The sequence below is a fragment of the Arvicanthis niloticus genome, chromosome 10 (assembly GCF_011762505.2).
Source record: "Arvicanthis niloticus isolate mArvNil1 chromosome 10, mArvNil1.pat.X, whole genome shotgun sequence".
Lineage (NCBI taxonomy): Eukaryota > Metazoa > Chordata > Mammalia > Rodentia > Muridae > Arvicanthis > Arvicanthis niloticus.
Genome location: NC_047667.1, coordinates 51974885 through 51990925, shown reverse-complemented (window position 1 = coordinate 51990925; position 16041 = coordinate 51974885). Strand labels below are relative to the sequence as shown.

The 16041-nt window shown below is 48.5% G+C and overlaps 1 protein-coding gene across 4 annotated transcripts in view; it reads right to left on the bottom strand.

Annotated features, from left to right (window-relative positions):
- Positions 1–1796: 1796 nt before the first annotated feature.
- Positions 1797–16041, bottom strand: part of Gpr161 (G protein-coupled receptor 161) — a 39075-nt gene continuing 24830 nt past the window's right edge. For all 4 annotated transcript variants that reach the window (XM_076941525.1, XM_076941526.1, XM_076941527.1 and 1 more), the window contains 3 exons: positions 10605–10709; positions 8899–9018; positions 1797–6764 (listed from right to left, as the gene is read on the bottom strand). In XM_076941525.1, the coding sequence (XP_076797640.1) occupies positions 6499–6764; positions 8899–9018; positions 10605–10709 (491 nt within the window). In that variant the 3' untranslated portion in view covers positions 1797–6498. The remainder of the gene's footprint in view (positions 6765–8898; positions 9019–10604; positions 10710–16041) is intronic.

Below are 16041 nucleotides of genomic sequence, written 5' to 3'. Positions count from 1 at the left end.
GCCAGATGGGAGAGAGGCAGTTGCTGCCTCCTGTTACCTTACAGATAAAAATACCTTGGCAGGCATAGTGGTGTACCTGTTGTTTATAGTGTGACAAAAGAACTAGTTCAAAAGCAGGAGTCTCCTTCTCATACACACACACACAGCATTTGCTGTTTATAGGCAGAATAAGACCTGAGTCTCTTTTGAGATGTCTTTGGTTTTCTAGTCAGTGAGCTCTTGGTATCTGTCTCACTTACAAAACAGTTCAGCTGTGCAGCTTCTCTTCGACCTTTAGTTGAGCCAGTGAATATCTCACTATACCTCCTTGCCAGCCAGCAGTTAAAGAAGAAATTAAATTAAATGTTTGGGCTGATCGTTGAACACATCTTGAAACAGCCATCCTGTGCTACAAAAATAAAACACTGGCACTAGAGAGAAAGTGGAATTCTCAAGGGCAGAACTATAGATCCATACTGTATCTCATCCATCACCTTCAGTGCTAGTCTTGAGCTCTAGCTCTGGACCACATCTGGAAGTGGCTTCCAGACCCTACAGAGCTGCCTGATAGATGAAAGGCCAGAGCCAGAGCAGATCCAATAGCCTGCCAGTCATCTCAAGCAAGGGCCCCTCCTCTATTGGTGCTTTTAGCGTATTTGCTATGGCAGCTGCTTTTTGTTAAAAGCCGTTCACTTTTGGTTTAATTAGCAGCTAACTTAACTGTTCCTGTTATTTTCCGTGACCTAAATATCCTGCCAGAAGAATTGACTGAATCAGATACTGAGAGTAAGACACAAACTGTCTCTAGCTGGGCCATGAACAGTTGAGGATATAGCAGCCACACAGAGACCTCTCTATGAAGAACATGGACCTCTTACCCACAAGATGGCTGCAAACTCAAGAGCACCTACTGCTGACAGAAGATAGCTTTGTCATGGAAGATAGGTGTGACATTAGGCCAGCGCCATGGTTTTGCTCAAGGGCAGAGGTGCTGGAAGACGCAGGTCAAAGGATAGGCAAAGATCAGAAGATCAAAGGTAGGCAAAGATCAGAACAAGGCAAATGGCGCCGGGTGTCTACACTGTCCCTGTATACTGATGGAGATACGGGAACTGTGTGTGTTCTGTTCATTTTCCTAGAGCAGGCCAGCTAGACAAATAATTAAGGGTATATAGCAAAGACAAAATTTAGTCCTGGCCACTTCGAGGATTCAGTGGAGAGAGGGTGGCAGAGAGGAGACTGGCCCCAGGGTTCACCTACACTCCTCAAAAAAAAAAAAAAAAAGACGGCTCATTATAAACAAGCAAAGGGAAAGGATAAAGAATGAGCTTTGTGCTGGGGTGGTTGTGTTTATGCTACAACCTGCTACTCAGTATCTTTGCTATGATATGAAAGGAAGACTGGATGGATAGGGAGGGAGGTAGACAGGTAGATGAAAAAGCACTAGTTCATTAAACCTCCTAAAAACCAGGCTTAAAGCTGGACAGCACACCTTTAATCCAAGTACTTGTGAGGCAGAGGCAGGATGATTTCTGTGAGTTTGAGGCCAGCCTGGGTTACAATAAAAAAAAAAAATCAGGCTTATAGTGTCTTGAATATAGTATGCAACAGTCATGTAACCCAATACTTCTTGAGTTTAACTGCCTTGGGGATGCTCACTCCCAATCCTGCAATGAGTTTCTCCATGCTGTTCAGTCCTCTTTTTAGCCTGTGGGGAGGTGAGATAGGAATAGGGCTGTAGGAAGTTGGGGGAGACAGACAGGTACCCAGAAATGTCCATAGACTACAAGTGCAAACTGACAATTTACACAGATACACACATTCCAAAAACATTTAATCAGGTAAACAAAACTAGTCTAAATACACTTTTACTTATTTATAAATACTGATTTACATATAATAACCCAGACAATTTTATCTTCAAAAACACCATCCAAAACTTCAAGTTAAATATATTTCAGGATTAGGTTGGGTTTTTATTTATTTTTGAAGTTTGGTTTTAAACCACGTCTTCCTTTAGGTATACGTCATCAGAACAGCACACAGGACATTTTTAAGCATGTCTGTGCCACCAGCAAATCCATTTCTAGACATACAGGCTTTCTACCACACTTGGCATGCTCTCATCACCCAAGTCCTCTGGAACCACCCTTTCCTTTGGGAGGAACTGGCTCTTCTGTTGAGTTTTGGTGTTTCAAATAGTGTCAAAAGGAAAACCAGAAGTGGCTGCTGACTCCTAAGCTATTAATACTGCTTTTAAAATACCATTCTTAAACACAATTTACATTAACCAGAAGTGTGCTTTCAGTAATCTTGTACAGATCAGTGTTTGTGCTTTGAGTTCTTTCCAATAGATGATCACCTGACATTGGGACTTTTTTTTTTTTTTTTTTTTTTTAAGTACGGAGCTCCTTGTTTCTTCCTACCTTTATTAATAAAGTCCAGCTGGTCCACTCTGCTAAGGATGCCAGTTAACCTATATGTGTCTCACTCTCCTTGGGCTACAGGCTTGATCTTCTGTCAGCCTCATGACCAAGACCTAGTGATTTGGCCCTGACCTCATTTTGAGACACTGCTTTTCTATGGCCTTCCTGGATTCTCCTTATCTCTCTCTCTAACCCACAGAACAGTACCTGCCTGTCCCACCTTGTAGACATTTATGGCTGGTCACACCCATGTTCCTGTGGTTCGTGTCATAACTGACTTCCCTCCTCATCCCCAGGCGTCTTCTGGTTCTGTACACTCTGGGGAATGGCATGGACACCTCCTCTGCAGCAGGGCTTGGAAGACACAAGCTCTGGGAACTGGGAGCCAGACATTGTCACTGCTGGACAGAGCAGTCCCCAGCACCTAACAGCATTGGGTTGGGGTGGGATGTTCTTCCTGTGTATAAGGGAGGTCAACTTTGAACTGATGTAGTTTGGGACTATACAGATCATCTTTAATTCAGGGTAAGATAGAAATGTTTCTCTTTTTTGTGCAATCAGGCCATTCATGTGGAAAGAAGACTTTCCTACTGGAAAAGCCCATTTCTGTTCCCACTAACCTCTTGCATTCCAGATCCTTCTCAGCTTTTCCAACCTCCTCTCTATTGTCTGCCTCTTGTCAGCATTCCTTCATTTCCTTTAAGTCCTTTTGTAGCAAGTAAGTCCCCAGGCAACAACCCTCAACATAATTAATTATCCTGAATTGGAGAACAAGTCTTTTGAAGGTTCTCAGTATTAGAGATCCCAGTAAAACAGGAAAGAGTCTGCCCCATTAGTTACACTGAGAAGCAAGACCAGTGAGTGGCTCAGGTCTCCCTGCTCCTGTGTCCTGTGCTGGGTGCACCACAAGCATTTCTGTAATCTACCAAGCACCCTATGCAGGCAGTATCCTTGGATTCTGTGTCCCTATATATAAATCAATTACAAAACTTCCATTTTACAGATGTGAGAACACTTAGCTAATTAATTGGCAACCTGAAATCTTAACTCACAACCATCACACACCAGCATCATCCCTACTGTATCCCACCAGCCTGAAGCAAAGGGAGATAGTGCATCAAGTCTTCAATTAGTGCCTAGCACCTAATAGGCTCTTAGCTGTTTTAAGTGAGGCACACAGTGGGACCTAATGCATTCTTGGGCCCCCTTTTGTTTAACCACAGCATCCTCATTATTCCTTCCAGACAGGCAGGAGATGTGAAATGAGGCTGGACATGTTTCCTGAGTTCATCTGGTCCATTGAGAAATGTCTCTCTGCAAGTCGAAGGAGTACATTGTCCATTTGAAAAAGTAGTCATAATTGTTCTCTCAACAGACCAGCAAGCTCACTCATTGTGTCAACATTATTTTTCTCCTCTCGTCTAGACCCAAACACTCTTTTGCGAATACTGAGTTTGTCCTGGTGTTGATGGTTTAATTCTTGCCCGTAAGATGGAATCAGTTATACGAATGAGAGTCTACGAACATTAGCACCAATGGGTCATGGCCTTTACAATCTTTCACCCTGCCTGTCCCAGGAGCAGCGATTTGTTTAAGATCACACAGCCCAGTATAGGTAGTTCCTATGAACTCCAACAAGGGTCACACATGTAAGGTACGGATCAGCTAGCTACAAGGCTAGGGACTTGTAGTCATGGCAGAGCTCAGAGGAACAAGCCACCATGATTTTTCTTTTCTTTTGTTTCCTCTCCACAGCCATGCTGCTGCCATCTAATGTCTAAGGTCTTGAACTCCAATTTGGATTGTCTGGTCAGGGAAATTCGTGGTGCTGAGCTGTGTGCACTGTAGTGCTGGACCCAGTGCCTTTGCGGATGCAGCAGGTCACACAGCTGGCACAGGAACCACAAGGGTAAGATCTGGGTAAAGAAGCAGCAGAGATGGGTTGCAGCCCTACAAGTGATCCTGTCAGAATCAGAAGGCCCGAGGTATTTAAGCAAAACAAGTGGCCAAATGTCCCACCTACCACTACCGATGGATCCCCTGGGGAAGGCCTCAGGACTGCCACTGCACAGTAGTCTGCAGCAGTGCTTGCTGAGGTGCTGACGAGTCCACAATGTTACAGACATGAGTAAAGCTCACTCCCTTAAAGGGGGTGGGAGTGAAATTCAGTGTTGTAGGTCAGATCTCTTCTTGAAAACTGGTGACTCTGGGGTGAGGCAGTAGGGTTCAGAGGCCTCAGCATCCTTTCCATAAAGCCTAGCCCAGGGCAACCAGGGAAGAGCTCTCTCCCCTTTGAGTCTTAAGCCAATCCATTGCACTAACTGACAACCCGTACCTAGGAGGCATGCTCCACTTCCGTGCATACTGGGTAATTAGAAATAGGGTCCCTCCAGACACCAGACAAGTGCTAGAAAAAAAAAAAAAAGAAAAGAAAAGAACAGAATACAGAGAGAAGACAGGTGCTGCCAGAACAGGACCCACCCTCCCTGCCACTCCATCCAAAATCCTGCCAATCCCCTGCACTGCTGACTTGCAGTAGGGGCCAAAAATCAACCACCCAAAGGCACAAGCCAAGCCTCAGGAACCACAGGCAGGGAACTGCTACACCAGGAGCTCAGCAGCCCACAGGGAACACTTGAAAAGTAAAGCGCTCGGATGGCTGCCTCGTGGCAAATATAGTCTTAGACTCTTCCTCTGCTCTACGAGGTGGACAGCCCTGCCCACTGCTTATCTAAAGCACCCAGGCTTAAGAGCAGCAGAAAAGATCTTCCAGACCCCGCTGCAAGCACTCAAAACCCAAACTTCATGTTCTAGCTCAAAGAGCAAGAGGACTCCAAGCCAACACACCCCACCCACTCTCCCACATCTGCCTCAGCCGAGCCACCCTCTTCATACCCGTCTCAGTAGTCGGTTGGCATTTAGTACCACCCAATACAGCCAAGCGGTACAAAGATGTGAGGGCCAGAGCATGCAGGTGGCTCTTCCTGTGCTCAGCGAGCATACCCTCAAAAGTATACAGATGCTGGGTCAGTTTGTCCCCACCCCTTAAATTACAGATTCGGAAGACATCAAAGATCAGAGCTGGAATTATCTTGGAGACTACTTGTTCCAGCTCCTCACACTTTTTCTCCAAATGGCCTAGTGACAGGACAGGATGTCCCAGATAATGTGCAGACAAAAACCAAGATGGGTCAAGAACCCAGGCTGTGAAGTCAGGTCCAGTGCCCTTTCTACTTTGTGCCAGCCCCAAAGTTGCAATGACAGTCACAATTCCCTCTGGAAAGTGAGGCCAACTATGTTTGCAGTCACTCAAGCATCTTCCATATCTCCTGTGGGGGGATTCCCCTCCCCTAAATTCTCCCCAGCTGTGCGTGACCTCACAGTCCCAGTCTTTGTGATATGCCCTAATCTCCAGGTTTTATTCTGGAAATGAAATGCCTGGTGCTCACTCTTGTCTTTTATAGTGGTTTCTCCCTTCTTTTCAAATAAGAATAATAATAATAATCTGTCAACAAGGAAGTGGGTGGGGTGGTCACATCTTGGGTGGCCTGTAGCAGGTGCCACCAAAGGCCAAGTCCTAACTAGGGCAGTAGATATGGGGTGTGTAAGCAGGATGCTCTACTCCTGGGTGCTCTCTGGACTGTTTTTGCATTTAGTCTAGTAATTGTAACCCCACGCTGCCTGAGCCAACCACACAGAGCCTCCAGATGGTCTGACAGTGCTAAGGTGAGCTGAAGTGCACTGAGTAGGGATGGCCTCTAAAGGCCTCACTGAGACCAGGGGCAGCTAGACCAGCTGCATACCAATGCAGACAAGATCCACGTAGTGGCTTCCTTAGCCACGTCTCCATCTGCTTCTAACATGTGCTTTGGAACCCTTGTTCCACCCCAGGGGCCCCGAACCAGCCCACGTGTGCCTTTACAGCAGACACCTGAAGTCAGAGACTGGAGACAGCACTGTCCATCCGCTTGGCTGCATGCCAGATGTTTCCTTCCCAGCTTCTGGCCCTCTCTGAGTGGTGACATGTTCCAGGGTCCTGGCACAGGCACCCGCACCAGTGGCTCCGCTGTGGCCCCAGTCCCCTCTGAAGCTTTCATCTCTGTTCTGCAGCTAAGACATTCCCTTCCTTGATGCTCTGTAACTGCAGCCTCTGATTCACAAGAGTCCTGCTGCCTCGACGGCCCCCAAAGCTGGCCCCCGGGACGGTCCGTGCTGTGAACAAGACCCCTGGCAGAGCCTCCTCTCCAAATAAGTTGATTTTGGCTTCAGCTTCAATGGCTTTAGCCAAGCTGGCTGCATAACTGTCCAAGGATTTGTGTACTTCAGCCTTCACGTGAAGAATAGAGTTCTTGGCAGCCTCTGTGGGAGAAGGCAGAGAGGAAGGTTAGCGAACAGGATATGGCCTCTGGTGGCTTGCCACTCCGGGGAGAGGAGACAGGCGGACATTACAGGTATGGATTTTGACAAAGTCCCCAGGCTAAAATTTTGGACTTCACAATTAACTACCTGAGAAATGCCAGACATAGTTTAGTTTCCTTGTCTATGAAGAGAAGAAATCTCTTACTTCACATGGTTACTGTGACAAATGAATGAGTAAATTCTTCCTGAAATGTTTTAGCTTTTACATCTTCAAAAGAATTTTCTTCTTGCAGCTCCTGGGAACAGCCTAGCCTATAAACTTGCACAGACTCAAATGCTATGTCTCTTCTTCATTTCCCTCAGAGCCAACCTCACTGTAGAAAGCCTCAAGTTTGGAAGTGATGTCAACAACTGCACCATCCTATGAAGGATTAGGAGCCCTGACACCTCCACTGAATGGAAAGGAGGAACAGAAGTGGCTCCTAACAACCAAGCCTGAGTGGAGAGTCACAGACCTTACTGCCTAAGCACTCGGGATGTCTGGGGGACCTTCTCCCCTTAGGTTTTTTTTGGAGAGAGGGCAGTTTGTGCCCCACTTTCCGGGAGGGAAGTGGAGACCTTAGCAGCCCCATCTTACTCCCGAGGCAGCACAGCACAGCTGTCATCCCCCTGCTAGCACCTTGCTCTCAGCACCCAACCAGCAGAGGGCGCTTCGGGCCCATCCCCTTGACACAAAGGGGCAGCTGGGCTCTGCCTGAGAGGTCTGGGGAGGAGCTGGACTCATTGTCCTGTAGAAAGGTAATGTAAACTCTCAAGGCTGCTGGCTCTCTCTGTATTAAATCTGCTTTACCAGAAAAGTAGATGCTTAGTTACCATCCTTTCTGAGCTCTTCTACCACCTCTCCCCTCACTCTGCAAGGGAGCAGAGAGGGGCTCACAGAGACGGAGATGTATTTGCATTTACACCTTAAAGCTCCAGCAGACTCACTGCTCATTACACCAGTGGCTATTCTCACTTGGAGACAAGAAGTGGCTCCTCCTGGCTTGTCTGCAGTGGAAACCAGCCCCAGGCCCCAAAGCAACAAGGATGCTCTCTGTGTTAACAGGTGAAGCAGGAAAGCCCAATAAAGGAGCTCCTGTCCCTGCAGGTTCCAGGGCCATTCATCAGGATAGCAGCTTGGCCTCCACTCACTGGGCCATATTTCCACTGTCCATCAGAGGGGGTGAGCTGAGAGGGCAGTTTCAGATTTATAACCACACATCATCCATAAGGGAGAGCAGCTACTATGGACTACTGTGGGGGCACGGAAACTATTTCATCCAATCAGGCTAGTTCCTAAGAAAGATGCAAATTGTTCTGAGTTCTCTGTCTCTGTGTGTATCTTTGTGTGTGAGTGTCTGTACGTGTGTGCCTGTGTATGTCTGTGTATATGTGTGTCCATGCTATGTGTGTGTTCAGGGTATCTGCTGTTTGTGTGTGTGTGTGTGTGTCTATGTGTGAGACTGTGTATATGTGACTGTGTGTCAGTGTGTGTCTTGAGTGTATGTGTATATGTGACTGTGTGTCTGTGTGTGTCTGAGTGTATGTGTATGTGTATATGTGACTGTGTGTCTGTGTGTCTGAGTGTGTGTGTGAGTGAAACTGTGTGTCTGTGTGTGTATGTAACTATGTGTGTATGTATGCGTGACCATATATGTATGTGTCTGTGTGTATATATGTTTGCAACTGTGTGTGTTTGTGTGTATATGTCTCTCTGCATGTCTCTATGCATGTGTGTCTGTGCTGTGTGTATTCATGGTATCTGCTGTGTGTCTGTGTGTGTTTGTGTATGTGTGTCTGTGTATGTGTGTATAAGTGTATGTATGTATATGTGACTGTGTGTTTGTGTGTATGTGTCTCTCTCTGTGTGTGACTGTGTGTGTGTGTGTGTGTACAGCTGCATTTGTCCCACCTTAGATTCTGATTGCTATGAGTCAGGCGTTCAAGACTCAAGTGTCCCTAGTATGGACACTAGGGCTGCAGTGATGGGTGGGAAGGAGGCAGAGGTGATGAAGCCTCGGCACGCTCTGTGGTAAGGATGAGGCTAAGGCTGCTTACTGCCCACGTGCCTACTGAGGCATCCCCATAAACCAACCTTTGATCTGTTCCACTTCATCCTCAAATGTCACGGAGCTCCTCCTCTTGGGTGGGCATGTGCAGTGCTGGGGAGGGTTGTCCTCAGAAGTGCCATCTTCCAGGAGCATCACATCGGTGCCTGAGGCAGGCAGAAGCTACATGTGTATCTACAGACACCAAGGCCTCTTCTTCCCTCTCTCATACCTCGTGACCCTGGCTCTGCCCTTCAATCCCACAAGCAAGTCCAGCAGACTGTACTGAAGCAGATGCTTTACAAACAGTGTGTGTCATCCATCCCAGGGGTTCACAGACAGGGGAAGAGGTGCCACACCATCAGTGACCAGACAATCTAATGGACTAGTGGACAAGACCTGAAAACAACACCCAAGAGGTAGTCCTTTCCTGTACCCGACCACCTCTGCCTGCTTGCTTGTGTTTGTTACCTTAGGGCACTGTGTCCCAGAAACCTTGGAGGATCGGGATAGGACTTGTGGCCGGCACCTAAAGGAGGCCACCAGTCAGAAAAAAATTCTGTCTTCCCTAGGATGTCCCCTCCTCTGGTAGCCCAGAAGACTGCACATTGTGTGGTGTCTTGGGAACCATGGGTCATGAGGCTCCGTCAACCTATGTCCTTCTGTGGTTGGAGGGGAAGGCGGCTCTCTGTTATTCCCCAGGTGGCTTCCCACAATCAGACAGTAGAGCTCCAGTCATTGACATCTGTCCACTGAGCCCTGCCTTGGCCAGAACCAGGGCTTGGTTCTGATTTCACCAACAGCTCTCTCTCCAGCCCCAGAGATGATTTTTCCAAAGCTCCCAGTGGGGGCTGTAAAGAAGGCTCAGCTCTTTAAAGGCTCACAACCAAAAAGATAGAAGTTCCCGGCAGTGTGGGAACAGAAGAGCTTGGAGTTCACTGCCCGCTTGCTGCTTGTTTGGTGACTGGGTGGCCTCCCTCTATGGCCTAGAGCATCAACAAGTACTAGCTCCAGATGTACCTCATCAACATAAATCTGTGAATTAGGTGAAGAGAGCTTCCAGTCTCTGGCCCACTTGTCCCCACTCAGGGCCACTGAGCAAACATGGGATCCGGCCACCATGGCTCCCCACAAGCACAAGGAGCAGGCCCTAATGTTATGAAGCCAGTCGCAGGAAGGAAACTGAGAGACAAGTGCGTAGAGTCTAGGGCCTGACCGGGCAGTGATAGCATAATTAGTGCAGAAGCACAGGTTTCTCACATGTTAACTTTCTAAAGGCTTTCTAGTACTTTCACCTTCCCCATCACACCGTGTGGTGAGGAGAGAAGGAACCAACGGGCCCATTTAGTAGAGGAGAGAACAGAAGCGAAGGAAAGCTGAAAGACTAGAAGCCATAACAGAAAAACTATCTCCTGCCCCCTTCCTCCACTGCCCTCCTCAATCCTCCACAGCCCTTTACAGCCCTCCTCAGCTCTCCACATCCCTCCTCAGTCCTCCTCAGTCCTCCACAGCCTTCCTCAGCCCTCTTCAGTCCTCCTCAGCCCTCCATAGCCCTCCTCAGTCCTCCACAGCCTTCCTCAGTCCTCCTCAGTCCTCCACAGCCCTCTTCAGTCCTCCACAGCCCTCTTCAGTCCTCCTCAGTCCTCCTCAGCCCTCCTCAGTCCTCCTCAGTCCTTGGGAAAAACCAGCCTCTCAGCAGCAATTAACATAGCCAACTTACACAAGTGAGAGGTTTTCAGAGTACGAACATTACCTGAATCCTGAGAGTAGCTGAAGCCTGTGTCACCGGTGCTGCTGCTGTGTCCCAGGGACTGTCCGCCTGCCATGAGTGCTGTGAGGTGTGGGGACAGACCCAAGTCTGAAAGGCAAAGTTGGCATTGGTAGAATAAACAGGCTGCTCGGGTGGGCATTGCTTCATGCTGGCAGCTGACTTCCCGGCCTCTGGCCCCCACTGACCTACCAGCTCCCTTTTGAATTCTGTCTCTTGCAAAACTCACTCCTGACCCACTGGAAGACAGAAATCCCTGCTGCTTTCCCCTGATTTTGATCCTTGTTTTTTTCCCCATGGGAACCTTCCTGACCTTGTCAGACATCAAGACAGGTGAAAAGACCTGAGCTGAGCAGTTATGTGAGCAAACCTTCCAGTGACACACAGAAAACTTCCATAAATAGTTAAAAAGCCTTCCCAAAGGTAGAGTTTGGAGAAGGTGCAAAGATAAAGACATCTGTCATCCCATAACAGAAGGATAAAGACAGACAGACAGACAGACAGACAGACAGACAGACAGACAGACAGAGTGGCCTGGGAGAGAGACCTGAGGTTCATGAGGACTGGAAAAAGCCTCATTCTCACCAAGGGTCATTAAGGCTTCGGAACTGCAGGCCCAGGAGACTGCCCAGTGGTGGGCTCCACAGACCCATCTCAAAGCAGCTGAACGCTTTGAACGTCCCCTCCCCAGTGTTGGCAGAGGGAGTGAAGTAGAGGCCATGGCTCTGAGACACCGGGGGCCGGGAGGTGGGGGGCAGAGGGCATTGAGACTACAGGAGAACTCCCCTCTGGAAAACCAGCCAGGAAAGATGTGTGGGTGCCGAGAGCCGGGAGCCTATGAGATGGCTCAGCTGGAGCACCTCACCAGAAGCTTCCCAGCTAAAGGGATGACAGGGACCACTGCACAGTTAAGGCAAGTCCCCAGCATGACAGACATGTGAGAAAGAGGAGCTGGGGGAAAGTTCTAAGAGGAGACAATGAAGATCTTAAAGAAAAGTCATTAACTGGGTACATAGAAAAGTTCAAAAAATAAATCTGTGAAGAGCTGGAGTGTTATCGAAAAATACGAAGATAAAAGTCTTCAGTAAGGGCTATCCTATGGGATAGTATCTGGGGAGTTTAAAAAAAATCTCATAGAAATTACAAGCAGGCCTAATAGATTTAATGGACACTATAGTTGAACGTGCTCCTTAAAAGTCCCTCTGCTGGGAAATTAATCCCCAAGGCAACAATGTTGAAAGGTGAGGCCTAATGAATGGACTAAAGCTGTTATCACAGAAGGGGTCAGTTACCTGAAGAACCGACCGTGAGGCTGCAGAGGTGGCCCAGAGGTTAAGAGCACTGACTGCTCTCCTAGGTCCTGAGTTCAAATCCCCACATGGTGGCTCACAACCATCTATAGTGGGATCTTCTGCTCTCTCCTGGCGTGCAGGTGTACATGCAGATAGAGCACTCATACATTAAATAAATAAAACTTTGCAGAAAGTCTAGGTTTGGATCCCAGCACACACACAGTGGCTCAATCCCTTTTGAAATCCCAGTGCCAAGGGATCTGATGCCCTCATCCGGCCTCTGACAGTGACACACAGGCATACGGCACACACACACATGCATGCAGGAGAAACACTCGGTGTTTACCTTCACAAAATGAAAGCAAATAAATGAAGAGGAGGAAAAGAGGGAAGGGAGAGGGAGGAGAAGAAGAGAAAGAGGAAGAAGAAGAGGAGAAGGAAGAAGAGAAGAAGGAGGAAGAGAAGGAGGAGGAGGAAGAGGAAGAACAGAAGGAACAGAATGGTTTTGGTTTGGTTGAATCATGAGTTTGGCCTTTTGCTCTCTGGTCTTGCCCTCCCCTGATTCTCTTCTATTATGAGATAGCACAGACGCCCATCAGATGACAGTGCTGTGCTTTTAAGACTCTCAACCTAGGCCAGGCAGACCTTTAACGACAGCACTTGGGAGGCAGAGGCAGAACTCATGGGTATCTGTGAGTTCAAGACTGGCCTGGTCTAAAGAGTTAATTTCAGGATAGCCAGGGCTACACCAGAAATTCTATCTTGAGGAGGGAAGGAAGGGGGTACAGGGACTTCCAACCTTCCCAAATCTTAAGCCAAGTATAAATCACTGTTCGCCGTAAACCACCCAGTCTCCATCACTTTGATAAAGTAATAGAAATCCAGCTAAGACAATGGCCTACCATAGAGAACAATATTCTCCTGCAATATACTCTAAGATAGGAGAAAGATTTCTCTTTAATTAAGTCCTGGTATTTCTAAGAGTTCAAGGTGACAGAACATACTGTATACTCTCTTCCCTTTCTTCCTGAGAGCAAGGAGGAAATGGTGGGGGTAGGGAGACACACAGGGCAGCTACCTTCTCAGTTGGGTAGGGAGACACACAGGGCAGCCACCTTCTCAGTGGGGTAGGGAGACACACAGGGCAGCTACCTTCACAGTGGGGTAGGGAGACACACAGGGCAGCCACCTTCTCAGTGGGGTAGGGAGACACACAGGGCAGCCACCTTCTCAGTGGGGTAGGGAGACACACAGGGCAGCCACCTTCTCAGTGGGGTAGGGAGACACACAGGGCAGCTACCTTCTCAGTGGGGTAGGGAGACACACAGGGCAGCTACCTTCTCAGTGGGGTAGGGAGACACACAGGGCAGCCACATTCTCTCAGAACCATTCAGTTAAGCAGCTGTCAGGTTGCTTGGATTGGTTACAGGGCTGAAACTAGAGAAGACCCCAAAGTCTCCCTGTACCTGCTTATCCCCTCTGACACATCGGCCTCTGAACAGGGCTATCTATGTTCAACAGAGGGCCTGATTCAAGAAGTGGAGCCCCTCAGGGCCATCTCTTGCCAACTGGGATGGTGGCAGCCACAGTGTGTTTGGACACCAGCTCTGAGGCTGCAGCAAAAAGCCAAGAACTCGTGTTTTGGTATCGAGGGAGAGCAATCCCGAGCCAGACCTCTGTGGTAGACACACAGCTACCCTGAGACTCCACAGAACACCACCATTTCCCACGGGAATGAGACACATCTAACCCTTCCAGTAAAAACAGACAGCAGGCTAGGCCCAGGGACCAGGTTTGCTCCTCAAGAGCATGAACTCGGAGAAGGCACTTGTGCATTTTAGAAGCTGAAGAACAGGGTGGCATTCTGAGGTGCAGCAGACTTTGAACTAACTCGAAGACCTCATGATGCCGCCAGGAGAGATCTCGGCTTAGAACAGGAAATGGGGAAAACTCAACGGCCTCAACATTACTCCCCGCCCCCACCCCCCAACCCCCGGACCTCCCAAGAAGGCTGACTCGCTTTCCTGAGTGGCTGACAGATGGGACCCTCCTTCCCAGAAGATAACTGGAGAGCTCTGCCCTCAGTCACGGGGACTTCCACATCTGAGATACAGGGGCTCTGAGCAAAAGGGATGTTTCCTTCTGGCCCTTTATCCTGTGGTCTTTTCTTTCCTCGCTCTGCCGGAGCCCCTCTCTGTTCAAGGTGTGTGTTACAATTTAACATCAGTTCAGCACTCAGCTCACCAATCACACTAGGGACCAATCTCGACTCCACAGTGCCCCACCCACCTTGAGGTGGCACTCCCTGGCAGCCTCCAGGTGCCCTGGAGATCTCTATTCCTACATAAATCCTGCCCACCCACTGCAGAAATCTGCTAAGGGGACCTCACAAGCAAAAGAACTGGGTGGCTCAGTGACAGCTGGCATCCAGAGGTGAACATCCCCAGAGAACGTTCTTTAGTCTGAGGTGAAGAGAGTGAATTAGGCTCTGCACCAAGTCGCTGCTGTCATGTGCTTGGGATGTTCAAGGCATGTGTGGAAATCTGTTTCTGCCTTTGCATGTCTCAGGAACAATGCTAATTCTGCCTACTGACTTCTTCAGTGTCGACTTTTCATGTACTGCACAAATAAAGACATACGAAACCATGGCAGGGCCTCCATCCTGTTGGCCATCTTTGTACCCCCTGCGAATTCTAGGACGTTTGCCTTCCCAAGGTGAGAGAGCAAGTTTGAAAGCAGGTTGATGGGGGGGGGGGGGGGAGTAACCTAGGCTTCGGAATCGGTTGCATTTCAAAGCCTTGTGTGCAGAGGGCAATTCTGGTGAGCCTGGCTGAGACAGAGGGCTTTGCATGGAGGTTCAGGGCTGCCCTTCTGAAGGAAGAGGATCAGGAAGGCAGCGGGGATCCCTGGTTTGGACGGCCATGAGTGTGTACCTGGGATAGAGCCTGTCTTGCTCCCCAGTCCCTAAGGTACAAATGTGGCTGACTGGTCTCCTACAGTCAGGCCCTCAGAGAAGAGCGACAGTCACTTTCTACTCTCAGCTCTGGAGAAGCCAAGGATTCAGAAGCCATCAGCCCACAAGGCTGCTTTTCCTGAATGAACCTCAGACCACCGATGGCTTTGGGTTTGCCAACCCAGCCACAGCTGGTGCCCTCTGACAACTCCTCAGCTTGCTAGTCCCTTCCAGAACAATCACAAAGAATTTGCATAGTAAAGATTTTTTGTTCTATCTACCCTTTCCTTTTATCATTCTGTGCTCTGGTCATTTTTTTTCCTTCTTCTTTCTTAGTTTCAGTGAAATTGAAAGCATCTGTTAAGTTTTTGCCAAGAAGATAAGTTATTATAAAATCTGAGCCAAAAAGTTCACCAATAAAATGGAGCCAAGCACTGAATGTACCTTCTGGCTCACAAGTCACACTTGGGAACATAAGCTTGTAAATGGCAAGGGATGGGCACTTCAGACTAATAGAGACACAGAGCTAGTTCTCCTTCCTGTGCTCAAGAGAAAATTTACCAGGTCTCCCCTACCCAGGAATACTTCTCCACCAGTCCACAAAGGAAATCAGTTAGCAGATGTCTGTCACGGGCACATGCACAGGGTGTCTTGTCATCTCTGGCCCTCAGTTCATAGGCAAAAAGGACCATGTCTTTTGCCCTCTTGAGGGTGAAGGTGGAGGATCTGTTTCCTGAGAAGAGAAGCTAACTAGGTCTGTCAAGAAGTAAGCACTCCTGGCTGAAGGAGCTGCACTTGAAATCTCCTTCCAATAGCTTAGCTGGGTGATGGTCTTCCTCAGCGTGGCTCTAAAATCCAGACCATGCTCCCTTCAGAGCAGCAGAACCACATCTGCAGTGAGCACGATGCACCAGGGCATGCTAGAATCAGGGGATAGAAGCTCAAGGAATACTGGGATATTTCCAGTCCTGAAGCATCTCCTGGCATACATGCTAATTACAGTGGAAATAGCAGTGAAGGCTGACAGACCACACCTGAAGCAAGAGGTCAAGGGTCAGCCAGTAATAAGATGTGCTGACTCTTGTGCCCCTAATCTGATGCATGGACAGGATCCCATCAGTCCTGCAGTGTTCTTGCCCAAAATATCCCACCTCATTCCGAGCACCAGATTTACTCA